Source organism: Neoarius graeffei, chromosome 10, assembly GCF_027579695.1.
Source record: "Neoarius graeffei isolate fNeoGra1 chromosome 10, fNeoGra1.pri, whole genome shotgun sequence".
NCBI lineage: Eukaryota > Metazoa > Chordata > Actinopteri > Siluriformes > Ariidae > Neoarius > Neoarius graeffei.
The window spans coordinates 7,536,039-7,550,280 of NC_083578.1; the positions used below are offsets into that span (position 1 = coordinate 7,536,039).

The 14,242-nt window shown below is 39.7% G+C and overlaps 1 protein-coding gene across 1 annotated transcript in view; it reads right to left on the reverse strand.

Annotated features, from left to right (window-relative positions):
* Positions 1–10,603: 10,603 nt before the first annotated feature.
* The window catches only part of olfml2a (olfactomedin-like 2A), a 67,269-nt gene continuing 63,630 nt past the window's right edge, over positions 10,604–14,242 (reverse strand). Inside the window, exons 7-8 of the mRNA XM_060931183.1 lie at positions 13,854–14,045; positions 10,604–12,295 (exon numbers count right to left, since the gene is read on the reverse strand). Of these exons, the coding sequence (XP_060787166.1) occupies positions 11,691–12,295; positions 13,854–14,045 (797 nt within the window). The 3' untranslated portion in view covers positions 10,604–11,690. The remainder of the gene's footprint in view (positions 12,296–13,853; positions 14,046–14,242) is intronic.

The following is a 14,242-nucleotide window of genomic DNA, read 5'->3' on the forward strand; positions in this document are numbered from 1 at the left end:
GATTCTTTGTCGAAATGGATGGAAGGAAGAGCCGCTGGAGGAGCCAAAAGAACGGCCTACCACAGGGCTCTGTCCTATCCCCGATATTATTTAATATTTACACGAACGATCAGCCAGTCTTCAACAATGTCAGAAGATTTCTGTACGCTGACGATTTGTGTCTAGCGACACAATCTGATAGTTTCAAGACTATCCAACAAAGGCTAACTGAAGCACTTGAGGCACTGACCAAATACTATACAAAATGGTCCCTGAATGCAAACCCAGGAAAGACTCAAGTTTGCACTTTCCACCTGAATAACAAGGAATCCAAGACCACCCTGGATATCAGATGGAACGGCAAGCTGCTTAAGAACACCAAGCACCCCGTTTACTTGGACAGGACACTGTCGTTCAAGGAACACATCCTTAAGTTAAAGAAGAAGATCTCCAGCAGAAACAACTTGCTGGCCAAACTGGGAAACTCTAACTGGGGAGCCGACGCCAGCACCATCCGAACAACAGCTTTAGCACTGTGCTATCCAGTTGCTGAATACTGCGCTCCCGTTTGGGCTAGGTCTGCACACGCCAACAAAGTAGACCCCTCACTGAATAGTGCATGCCGCACTAAAACAGGAACCATGTGTGCAACCCCACTGCCAAGCTTGTATAGGCTGTCGGGCATTGCACCACCCAACGTACGATGAGAAGCTCTGTCTCGTGCAGAGCGGTTCAAGCAGGCCAACGATGAGCGCCATCCACTTCACCAGCACCAAGAAGTACCTCGCCATCTTGCCTCGTGCAAGAGCTTCATCACCGTTGAACCTCTCGACCCTGCTCAGACATCAAATTTCCGTCTTGAAAGATGGAAAGACCTAGACGCCGCCGATCTCAACGCAGCGCTTCCCGAACATCAAGAGCAGTTGCCAACAGGAAGCTCTCTCAGTCACAAGGACTGGGTGACATTGACCCGGGCAAGGAGTAAAGTGGGTAAAACGAAGAAGAACCTGGCACGTTGGGGTATTGCGACAGATGCAAGATGTCCCTGCGGCGAAGAACAGACGATGGACAACATCTTACGGGACTGTCCACTAGGTCCTCACTGCTCTGATGTGGACCTAAGAGAAGTCACCAACACCGCCATCTCCTGGCTAAAGCACTATCGTGACAAGATATGATGACGACCGTAATAGTTTACCTAACTTTAGCTAGCTTGCTCAGTTTCATTAGCCAATTTAGTCATTAGCCTAATGTTCGCTAATGTTTTCTTCAACCATGATGAAATGTTTAAAGCTAGAAACAAGTTGGAAAGTCAAGAATCAAAAAATATTTACAATTTAAAAACTTTTGGCTTGATACTTTTTCTGATATTTTTTCTCGCGAGTTAATGTCCAACAGCGACTGCTGGAGATGTTAGCTGAGGTGTCGAGTTAGATGGCTAACGTTATAATGTTATAGTTGGCTATAAAGATAATATGATCATTTTATGTAATTAAAACACTGTGCATTGTGTCAAAGAAATGTAAGGAAATGCTAATGATGATATCATAAGGGTCATAAGTGCTGTAAAAGAGCGGATTTGGACAGAATGTCGTAGTACAGTTAGCTAGCTTTTTCTTTTTTTTTAAAGCTATGACTGACAAGTCAGGCTAATGTATGATGTGAGCATGATCAAAAGTTTATTTATTTATTTTTTAAGCAGCTTGTTTTCTATTAGCGCACATATTTAATGTTAGCATTCACCTCGGAAAATGCCACTAAAAGAAGCTAATTATTGGCTTAAACAAAGAAAGAAGTGAATTCTATACAGAATAAACACACCACATGTTGTCCACCATCTTGTTTTCTGTGGGCGCAGATTTTCAGTCTGAACGTTCACCTGGAAAAATGCTAAACTAACCACTAAACAAAGCTAATTCTTATTTTAAACTTGTAAAAGTGACTTTTATATTGAATAAAGACACTAAGTATTGTTCAACATCTTTTTTTTTATTAGTGTACATTTCCAGTGTTGGCATTTACCTCGAAAAAATGCTAATTAACAACCAAAGGAAGCTAATTCTTCTTTTAAACATTGACTTTTATTTTATAAAATGAAGACATGACTTCTTGTCCACCATCTTGTTTTATTTTATTGTTCTTTTGGTGCATGCTTTTCAGGAAAAAATGCAAATTAACCACTAAAGGAAGCTAATTCTTCTTTTAAACATTGACTTTTATTTTATAAAATAAAGGCACTGCATCTTGTCCATAATCTTTAGTTTTATTTTATTGGTGTGTTTGTTTGTTTTTTTTAGAAAAATGCTAATTCACCACTCAAGGAAGCTAATTCTTCTTTTAAACATTAACTTAAAAAAAAATTCTTGTCCACCATCTTGTTTTCTGTTGACGCAGATTTTCAGTGTAAAAGTTTCCCTGAGATATGTGAAATTAGCCAATAAATGAAGCTTGTTTATTGTTTTAAAAGTGAATTTTTAATAGAGTAAACACACCATGGGGGAAGCCCATGGTAAGAGCTGCAGCTTTGGGACCAAAAGGTTGCTGGTTTGATTCCCTGGACCAGCCAAAATGTTCATACAATACTTTTGAAATATCAAACAAAAATGACAAATCAAAATACAAAAAAAGTCAATTTTTTTAGACTGGCAAACAAATTATTCGTGTAATCGTGCAAAATATCAGTCTATTACTCTTCAGAAACCTTTTATTTTTGTTCCGCGTCTTTCTCAGTTTTGTTTGACGTAATTTATTTTGGTTGCGATTCCAGCTTTCCCGTTTGCGCTCCCTGACTTTTTGCTTGCAGTTTTGGCACAAATTTCACGTGTGGGTGGGCTGTCCAGGAATGCATTCCCATTGGCTAACTTGTGTTTGACTGACAGCTACGCTCAGCCATTCCCTACTCGGATTCTGGCTGACTGTTTGACGAGTGAGCGATCCATTGACGGTAAACAAGGATGGAGTGGACTTCAGTGGCGACTATGATATTGAATTAATTCAACAAAGTGTAAATTCAATATCATAGTCGCCACTGAAGTCCACTCGATCCTTGTTTACCGTCAATGGATCGCTCACTCGTCAAACAGTCCGCCAGAATCCGAGTAGGGAATGGCTGAGCGTAGCTGTCAGTCAAACACAAGTTAGCCAATGGGAATGCATTCCTGGACAGCCCACCCACACGTGAAGTTTGTGCCAAAACTGCAAGCAAAAAGTCAGGGAGCGCAAACGAGAAAGCTGGAATCGCAACCAAAATAAATTACGTCAAACAAAACTGAGAGAGACGCGGAATAAAAATAAAAGGTTTCTGAAGAGTAATAGACTGATATTTTGCACGATTACACAAATAATTTGTTTGCCAGTCTAAAAAAATTGACTTTTTTTTGCTTTTTTGTATTTTGATTTATCGTTTTTGTTTGATATTTCAAAAGTATTGTATGAACATTTTGGCACAAAATTGATTCCATAGAATGGCTGAAGTGCCCTTGAGTAAGGCACCGAACCCCCAACTGCTCGCCAGGCTGCTCTGGGTGTGTTGTATGCCACTCTGGATAAGAGCATCTACTAAACGCCTGTGATATCCCTTACGAAAATTAACCATGGTTTTACTATGAAAACTAACCATGGTTTTACCATGGTTTATAGTTATTCATGGTTTTCTGGGTAACCATGAAAACCATGGTTCATGACTATGGTTTAACCATGGTTTCACTATGGTAAATGTTAATGTATCTGGGCTGTTAATCGAGATCCTTCTCTACAGCATTGACTGTTGGACGAAAGCATGGTAATACTACAGTTAGTGCATCCTTTAAAAAACCATACTATCCCTTTTTAAACTAATTTCATAGTTACTATGACCTATTACACATACAACTATGATGCTACCACAGCTACTGCAGTACTATGGATAAACCACAGTAATGCTATGGTTGGTTCATAGTACTTAGAATCACCATGAAATACCATAGTAGAACCATGGTTACTACCATGGATGAACCATAGTAATACTATGGTTGGTTCATAGTACTTAGAATAACCATGAGATACCATGGTAGAATCATGGCTACTACATAAAAACCATAGTATAACCATGGTTACTACATAAAACCATGGTAAAACCATAGTAAACCATGGTAGATTTTCGTAAGGGATTTTGTCCACCATCTTGTCTTGTTTTGGATTGGCGCACATTTTGAATGTGAACGTTCACCTGGGAAAATGCTACACGACCCACTAAAAGATGCTAATTCTACTTTCGCATGAAGACCTGAATTGATATTTTCCACATGAAAATGTTCTTCACGTTCAGTCTGACGTCTGACGTTAGAGTTTGTCGGCATGTTAACGCAGCACTAACACGAAATCGAAAATCCTGCCAAGACACGGCACAAATGTTAAAAGAAAAATGTTTTTTTTTTTTAAACCACCTTGTTGATGCGACACGTGCATGCCAAGCTAATGCAAGTTTAATTTTGTTCTTTTCTTCAAGCTGTTCTTCCTCTGGCACTGTCATATTCATGTGATTGAAAGCAGAAGCTGTGTATTTGCCCAAGCGAGATCTTCAAGTAGATCATCCCTGTGAGAAGAGCAAATTCTTGACACACCATCGGGGGAGTCGTTTGTTATCCAGGCGACAGGGAAAACCCTGAGCAATGAATCGTTCCTTTAGTGGGACTTCATTGAGAATTCCTATGATTCTTCCACATAACCAGCGACATCTGACTCAATCCATCACTCCCAAAGACACCATTGTGTTTCCTTCAATAGCGTCCTACACTCGGTCTGTGTATGTGTGTGGGGTGGGGGGTGGGGGTGTCACAAAGGCCGTCGTTGTTCCTATTAGCAGCATTCAGTCTTCCGGCTGTATTCACGTTCACGTCCACATAGCTAAATATGAGACGCTAATAAGTTCTGCCTGATTAACATCAAACCAAAGCAGACTCTGATGTCAGACAGCGATGTGTCTTTGTTCCTTCAAGTATCTGTTATAAATCTGTCAAGTTAGCAGATAGCATCGATAGCAAAACAACATTTTGGCCTAAAATCAAAGTTACACAATACCTCCCTGTCCTGAACGTGCTCAATCGGCCAAGACATGTTGAGTTTCAGAGATATCCTTTGTTTATGTTAGCGCTCCAGCACTAACACTAACGTTGCTAGCAAGAGAGATGCTTAGCATCCAGTTTAGCATTGTTTAGCACATTGCGTGTCTAAATCCTCACATATCTCATCAAATTCACTGTAAAACTGTCGTTACTGCATTCTGATAAATAAATGTTTCACCTATTGCTTTTTTTTTTGTTTTACTTCATAAAATCATTGGTTATAGTGTTTATGTAGCATTAGCTAGCATGCTAAACATTAGCACAGTGGCTTCTTAGTTGCTCACAGAAATGAATCAGGTCGGGAAATTTATCAGCGGTGATTAATAATAAACTGATCAGGTGAAATTCTCGTCTATGTTAAAACTATTTCTTTGGACGTGTAGCATGTTTTGTGGACTTCCTTTTTGGTTTTGGTCCCAAAATTCCGATCCGTAATTCCCAAATCTGTGGAAGTCTACATTAGAGGTGTTTTTTTCCCCCCAGTCAGAAAACAGGGATTACATATTGTTTTTCTTTCACCAGGAAAGGAAAATGTTTTTCTACACCATCATGCTTCAGTATGAGAAGTCCAGCTTCACTTGTGTTAGTTTGATATAAATAAATAAAGGAAGGAAGGAAGATGAATCAGATTGGATTATAAAAATACAGAGAACAGAGCGATAATAAAAGAAAATGTCTGTCTTTTAATCAGCTAGATTTCTACCATCAACCTCAGAGCGTTTTCTCCAACACCGAGAGCTTGCTAGCTAAAAAAAAGTGTCATCACTGACATGATGGAACCTTCTTAAAGTAAGGAACAGTACATTTTGGGGCATTTAATAATGACAGAATGAGACAGAAATTGCATCTATTTTATTTCTGCCCTTTTCTTTTAACCTTCATCCTACCAAGTGGGGTCCATCTGGACCCCACACCTATATGTTTGTTTGCCATTTTAAAAATATGTGACATACTGCCTCACCGTTTTATGAATTTGTCGGAATTTATGTCTTAATTAAAACACTAAAGCACCGGAAGATCAGCTTTTTGCATTGTGAAGGTATAATTAATTTGTTACTGGGGTCCAACCGGACCCCAGAGTAAAGTTTATCTGTCTTTCATTTTATAATTGAATAGCACACTGAAAGTTAACTTCTTTTATTTCTTTTATGTTCCATAATGAAACTACCAAGGCATTCCTTCTTGGGGTCCGTGTGGACCCCACTGCTGCAATAAGCACAGGCTGCAAAACAAAAGCCCTAAATTATTTTACAATTACTTTTTTGTTTTAAATTCTGTAAGAAAAGACCTAAGTTGTAATCCAGAATGTTTTACAGCTGCATGAGCTGCAAAAATCATGTATATAATGCCAATTTTTTTTGTGGCGCTATAATTTGCTACATGTATGCTAGTTATTGCAATATTTTTGCAATGTTATTGCATTTATAATACATCATTGATATTCAGCCATAGTGGATTTTGTTCTTCAATAAAGTTATGTCTGTTTGCTGCATTGAATTGGTTCTTACTGCATTGATTTCAAGGTATTCCCTCCTGGGGTCCATACGGACCCCGCCTGGTAGTTTGTGTATGTAAAATTGGCTGGTAGGATGAAGGTTAAGTGTGTTCTTCATGCCTTGGGCCCTTTAGTGTATTGCTGTTATTAATACAAGATGTTCTGAACAAAACTTATCTGGTGATTTTGTCTTTATAAGCTTTAATTTTAAAGAAAAGTATTGGGGTCCAAACGGACCCCACATGGTAAGATTAAGGTGTAAAATAGCATGGTAGGATGAGGGTTAATGAACTTGGTGATATTTCTCACACTGCTACATGCCCAGATTGAGAAATCATCTCTCATTTGTTCTGCCTTGCATTACGACACGAATCTGGATATTTTGTTCGCAGTAATTATGTTCGTAATGAGATCGTGGCTGTGTGTAGATGTTCATGTTTTTTTGGTTTGTGAGCTGCAGATATTGCTGCAGGGGACAGCGACAGTTACGTCCAACACAAAGATAAAGAGATCCAGCAAAAGACTGTGGCAAAGGTCAAAGTCGCTGCTGGGATGTTTGGAAATCCCCAAAATCCGCATTACATCATTTGGACCAAATAACGTGGGTTGAGCGAGATATTAGAGTGTAAGAGCTTCTCCATCATGCTGTGATCTTGTCTCTTGAGCAGCTCTCACAAGATCCAGTCATTTCCAAATGATCCGGAGGAAGGTGGTGGAATTGCCAAGCGGGATGTTGGGGATCTTGGACAAAAAAAATAATCTACTTTGATTGTTCTATCATGTTACTGATGTGTGGGCTTGGACTCATGAGCCTCTGCATCATTCCTTTTTTTTTTTAGAGAAAAAAAATACTCCAAATACCCGAGTGTGACTTTCAATACTGCGTGAGCCGTGATGGGATTATTACTATTTCTTATTAACGTTGGCTCTGGATAGGAAAAAATTACAGCCTGTTGCAGGCTTGGTGCAGAGCCCTGAGGGATTATTAGAAGCACGTCAAAGCCAAACCACAACCCTGCATCATCTCCCAATCCACACAGCACATCCCAGCTGTCAATCAAACCCTGGACATGCCCACATCTCCCACATGAAACTGCTGGAAAGACTTCGAGGGTGCGTCTTCCGCCCTGTTTGGAAAGAATCTAATAGAGACGAACTCTGACCATGAAGAGGAGACAATAATTAGATCTGCATTTTCTTGGACATGGGAAAGGACATGGGGGGAAACCTTTAGTATATTACGCTAAAAAAGTTTCAACATGGGGGTGGAAGAAAAGGAGGAGATGGAAAAAAAATGTTTCCCACCAGAAGGATGAAATGGGGCTTTGCTTTGAGAGCATCATTGTTTCTCAGGTCCATATATTATATGAGATATGCGGCTAAATACTAAAAGCCGTTTTGTCAACACTGTCATTTTGTTTCCAGAGATATAAGAATAAATATTAAGAGCTGTTTTGTCAACATGGCCATTTTGTCTCCAGGGATATGAGACTAAATATTAAGAGCTGTATTGTCAACACGGTCATTTTGTTTCCAGAGATCTCATCTCATTATCTGTAGCCGCTTTATCCTGTCCTACAGGGTTGCAGGCAAGCTGGAGCCTATCCCAGCTGACTACGGGCGAAAGGCGGGGTACACCCTGGACAAGTCGCCAGGTCATCACAGGGCTGACACATAGACACAGACAACCATTCACACTCACATTCACACCTACGCTCAATTTAGAGTCACCAGTTAACCTAACCTGCATGTCTTTGGACTGTGGGGGAAAACGGAGCACCCGGAGGAAACCCACGCGGACACGGGGAGAACATGCAAACTCCACACAGAAAGGCCCTCGCCGGCCACGGGGCTCGAACCCGGACCTTCTTGCTGTGAGGTGACAGCGCTAACCACTACACCACTGTGCCATCCGTTTCCAGAGATATGAGAATAAATATTAAGAGCTGCTTTGTCAACATGGCCATTTTGTTTCCAGAGATATGAGAATATATATTAAGAGCCGTTTTGTCAACCCAGTCATTTTGTTTCCAGAGATACGAGACCAAATATTAAGAGCTGTTTTGTCAACCCAGTCATTTTGTTTCCAGAGATACGAGACTAAATATTAAGACCTGTTTTGTTAACACGGCCATTTTGTTTCCAGAGATATGAGAATAAATATTAATAGCCGTTTTGTCAATCCAGTCATTTTGTTTCCAGAGATACGAGACTAAATATTAAGAGCTGTTTTGTCAACATGGCCATTTTGTTTCCAGAGATATGAGAATAAATATTAAGAGCCGTTTTGTCAACACGGCCATTTTGTTTCCAGAGATATGAGACTAAATATTAAGAGCCATTTTGTCAACCCAGTCATTTTGTTTCCAGAGATACGAGACTAAATATTAAGAGCTGTTTTGTCAACATGGCCATTTTGTTTCCAGAGATACGAGACTAAATATTAAGAGCCGGTTTGTCAACATGGCCATTTTGTTTCCAGAGATATGAGACTAAATATTAAGAGCCATTTTGTCAACCCAGTCATTTTGTTTCCAGAGATATGAGACTAAATATTAAGAGCTGTATCATCAACACGGCCGTTTTGTTTCCAGAGATATGAGACTAAATATTAAGAGCTGTTTTGTCAACATGGCCATTTTGTTTCCAGAGATATGAGAATAAATATTAAGAGCCGTTTTGTCAACACGGCCATTTTGTTTCCAGAGATATGAGACTAAATATTAAGAGCCATTTTGTCAACCCAGTCATTTTGTTTCCAGAGATACGAGACTAAATATTAAGAGCCATTTTGTCAACCCAGTCATTTTGTTTCCAGAGATACGAGACTAAATATTAAGAGCTGTTTTGTCAACATGGCCATTTTGTTTCCAGAGATACGAGACTAAATATTAAGAGCCGGTTTGTCAACATGGCCATTTTGTTTCCAGAGATATGAGACTAAATATTAAGAGCCATTTTGTCAACCCAGTCATTTTGTTTCCAGAGATACGAGACTAAATATTGAGAGCCATTTTGTCAACCCGGTCATTTTGTTTCCAGAGATATGAGACTAAATATTAAGAGCTGTTTTGTCAACATGGCCATTTTGTTTCCAGAGATACGAGACTAAATATTAAGAGCCGGTTTGTCAACATGGCCATTTTGTTTCCAGAGATATGAGACTAAATATTAAGAGCCATTTTGTCAACCCAGTCATTTTGTTTCCAGAGATATGAGACTAAATATTAAGAGCTGTATTATCAACACGGCTGTTTTGTTTCCAGAGATATGAGACTAAATATTAAGAGCTGTTTTGTCAACATGGCCATTTTGTTTCCAGAGATATGAGACTAAATATTAAGAGCCATTTTGTCAACCCAGTCATTTTGTTTCCAGAGATACGAGACTAAATATTAAGAGCTGTATTATCAACACGGCCGTTTTGTTTCCAGAGATATGAGACTAAATATTAAGAGCCATTTTGTCAACCCAGTCATTTTGTTTCCAGAGATATGAGACTAAATATTAAGAGCCATTTTGTCAACCCAGTCATTTTGTTTCCAGAGATACGAGACTAAATATTAAGAGCCGTTTTCTCAACCCAGTCATTTTGTTTCCAGAGATACGAGACTAAATATTGAGAGCTGTTTTTTCAGTAAAATTGTTGCATTCTATCATTAAACTAATGTGAAATTTTGTTTACAATTCTGGTTAGTCACATCACTCAAAGCCAATCGGTGTCTTGTTCAAAAAGTGAAGCACAGCAAGCCACAAGCCAGACTTCCAGCTGTTGCAGTATAGATTTATCATCACTATCCATGGCCAAGACTTTATGAAGTGTGCTCTCGAATATATGAGACAAAATTCTGGGATAAACCTTCACCATGTCCAGCTGGCAGCTGGATAACGGGGTGGGAATTGGTCATGACTCGATTCGGAAACAAACAAAAAAACTTGATTCTTTAAACGTAATTGGTGCATTCCAAGCAAAAATAAATAAATAAATAAATAAATACACAGTAATAAAATTCAGAACCTAATCTGCATGATTTCAAACTGTCTTTATTTTTCACCACCATCAAAACAAAACAAAAAAAAACCCCTCTGACATCCAGATTCTAGAGGCACCATGGTAATGGAGTTGAAATTTATTTTAGTTATAGTGCAGAAAACATGGAACATTTCACTCTCCATGCGTGAGTCATACAAAACAGAAAATCTAATAGAAACTCATCCAGGAGTTTAACCAATGTTTATTGAGAGACATTTAAAAAAAAAAACACACACACACACACCCTTATGGATCTAACATACAGCTCTGTCGCTAACAGTTTCTGGAAATATTTACAGTGCAAAAGTAATTTATATTTTACAAAATTACTAGCTGAGTGTAAATGAGTCATTTACATACACTGATACACCCATTTTAATACAAGTACCATAAACATCTTACATTGTGTTTTATAAGTTTATTAAAATATTATTTATTCACATAATATTTTTTTTAAATGTTAACTTTCATAATGTTGTGTAGTATCATCATTTTTTATTAAAAAAAACATTACTCTGTAAGACTAATAATTCACAATCAGGTAGCTTGGATAAAAATGTACAATTCCTGATATAAAGTGTGTCAAAGTGTAAACCTAATTTGGGGAAAACATGTCTTTAAAAAAAAAATCATATAAAAAATCCTCTTTCTAAGAACGTAGACTTTCTAGTATGAGCTGGATCAAAATTCCAACATGGAATTGAGTTTAGCGGTGACACCAGCAAGGAATTTTTCCAATGATATAAAAGTCAAATTTCCAATGAGACGTGATCGAATATATTTTTTGTGAGTGTAAATGTATGAATTTTCTTGTGGGAAACATTTCTTTAAAATTTAAATGTCAAGCAGAATACATTTTTAATGTGTCAACCCTGAATTTTTTTAATTTTCCGAATTATTTTAAAACCATTTTGGCTGCACAAACTACATGAACAACGTTTCTTTATTTTAGCATTTCTTGAATGACAAAAAGAGTTCATTTCCCTTGTACAACTATTATAATATTCTTTATATTTTATTTATTTCCCTCTTAGAAAAGTCAGATTTCCTGAATTCAAGGCGGAACGGTTTTCCGAGCCTCTCACTGGCCCACGAAGTGAATGTTATAAGTCAGCTGGTGTCCGTTATCCCAGGCATAAAGCACCTTCTCTTTAGGATTGTAGTCCACCTGGGTGACGAAGGCGTACTCGTTGGTGAACGGGAGCCGCGGTGCCGCCTCGGTGTTGGTGTGCGTGTCGTAGGCGTACACCACCTCGCCGTCTCTCTGGTTGTACACGTCGATAGCGTACAGCACACCGCACACGATGAAGCAGTTTCCGTACCTATTGCGCTTCAGGCCCGTCCTCCACATCGTCTCCTTCTTGGTGGACAGGTCGCTCGGGTCCAACTTGCTGATGACGATCACCTCCTGCTGCGAGTAGTCGTAGTCCAGTGCCGGGTAGATCACCCAGAGTCCGCTCTCGTCCACGGCAAAGTCGATGTCCGAATGGCCGCGCCACTTCCATGGCGTCGTGTCCTCGTAGACGACGTCGTGGAGGAGCGTCCACGCTGCCACGTAGCGCATCCTCAGGTCATACTTGATGATGTTCTTGGTGAAGGCTCGGTTGTAGTAGAAGGCGCCGTTGTAGACCACGTGACCTGTTCCTATCCAGTTATAAGGGAGCTTGTAGAGGTTACTCCAGCGACCTGTGACCACAGACAGGAAGTTAGGAAAAACATCTGCTTTTGGACATGAGTGAGATTTTGGATGTGGTTTATAACTTTGGAGTGGTAAGGCTCGATTAAACATCTCATCTTATCTCATTATCTGCTTTATCCTGTTCTACAGGGTCGCTGGCAAGCTGGAGCCTATCCCAGCTGACTACGGGCGAAAGGCGGGGTACACCCTGGACAAGTCGCCAGGTCATCACAGGGCTGACACATAGACACAGACAACCATTCACACTCACATTCACACCTATGGTCAATTTAGAGTCACCAGTTAACCTAACCTGCATGTCTTTGGACTGTGGGGGAAACCGGAGCACCCGGAGGAAACCCACGCGGACATGGGGAGAACATGCAAACTCCACACAGAAAGGCCCTCGCCGGCCACGGGGCTCGAACCCGGACCTTCTTGCTGTGAGGCGACAGCGCTAACCACTACACCACCGTGCCGCCCGTTTCCAGAGATATGAGACTAAATATTAAGAGCTGTTTTGTCAACACAGCCATTTTGTTTCCAGAGATACGAGACTAAATATTAAGAGCCGTTTTGTCAACCCAGTCATTTTGTTTCCAGAGATATGAGACTAAATATTAAGAGCTGTATTGTCAACATGGCCATTTTGTTTCCAGAGATATGAGACTAAATATTAAGAGCTGTATTGTCAACATGGCCATTTTGTTTCCAGAGATATGAGAATAAATATTAAGAGCTGTATTGTCAACATGGCCATTTTGTTTCCAGAGATATGAGACTAAATATTAAGAGCCGTTTTGTCAACCCAGTCATTTTGTTTCCAGAGATACGAGACTAAATATTAAGAGCCGTTTTGTCAACCCAGTCATTTTGTTTCCAGAGATATGAGACTAAATATTAAGAGCTGTTTTGTCAACCCAGTCATTTTGTTTCCAGAGATACGAGACTAAACATTAAGAGCTGTATTGTCAACACAGCCGTTTTGTTTCCAGAGATATGAGAATAAATATTAAGAGCCATTTTGTTTCCATTTTGTTTCCAGAACCCGAACCTTCTTGCTGTGAGGCAACAGCGCTAACCACTACACCACCGTGCCGCCCTCGATTAAACATTCTGGAACAAACTGTTTATATACAATGCAATACATAAGTATTCACCCCCTCACAAACCCTTTCACATTTCATTACAACCTTGAACTGAAATGGATGTGAGTGGGATTATATGTCATGAATCAACACAAGAGCCCATAATATGGAATGGGGGTGGTGAAAGTGGTCGTGGAGGAGGTTGGCCAATGTATTTTGTACATTTTTACAAATTAAAAAAATAAAATGAATAGAAATAAGAGCAAAACCCTGAGAACACTATCACCGCTGTGAAGCATGGTTGCGGTAGCATGATGTTAAGCGTTACCCTTGGCCTCTTGGTTGCGTCCCCTAATTCCCCCTTTTTACCCACTGACTTTTAGTAACCGGCCTCCTCTAGTCGCCGTATTCTTTTCATTTTTAATAACGGATTTAATGTCTCTCTGAAGGATGATCAAAGTGTTGGAGTGGTTCTGACCTTGCTTAAAGTTATCCAGGTTGCGAAACTCCACCAGGTTGTTGCCATAGTAGTAGTTGGTGACGTAGATCTTGTTGTCCTTGGCGACAGGATCCTTCAGCCAGGCGCCTTCGTTACGCCCGTAGCTGTGGTGCTTCTCCGGCATCTCCACCGAGGCGATGGTGCCCTCACACTCCAGAGGTTTAATGTACACTGAACAGAGCAAGACACACATTTATAAACATGGAATTGTCGTCATTGTTTTTTTTTTTGACAGAACAGATGAATCTGCTTGAAATAAAGTGCTAGCTATGAAATTTTTTTATACATGAATGAACAGAGGCTCGTGATTGGCTGGTGTTTCTATCACCACCTGTTAGAGACAAACTGATAAAGTCGTTGTACTCAAA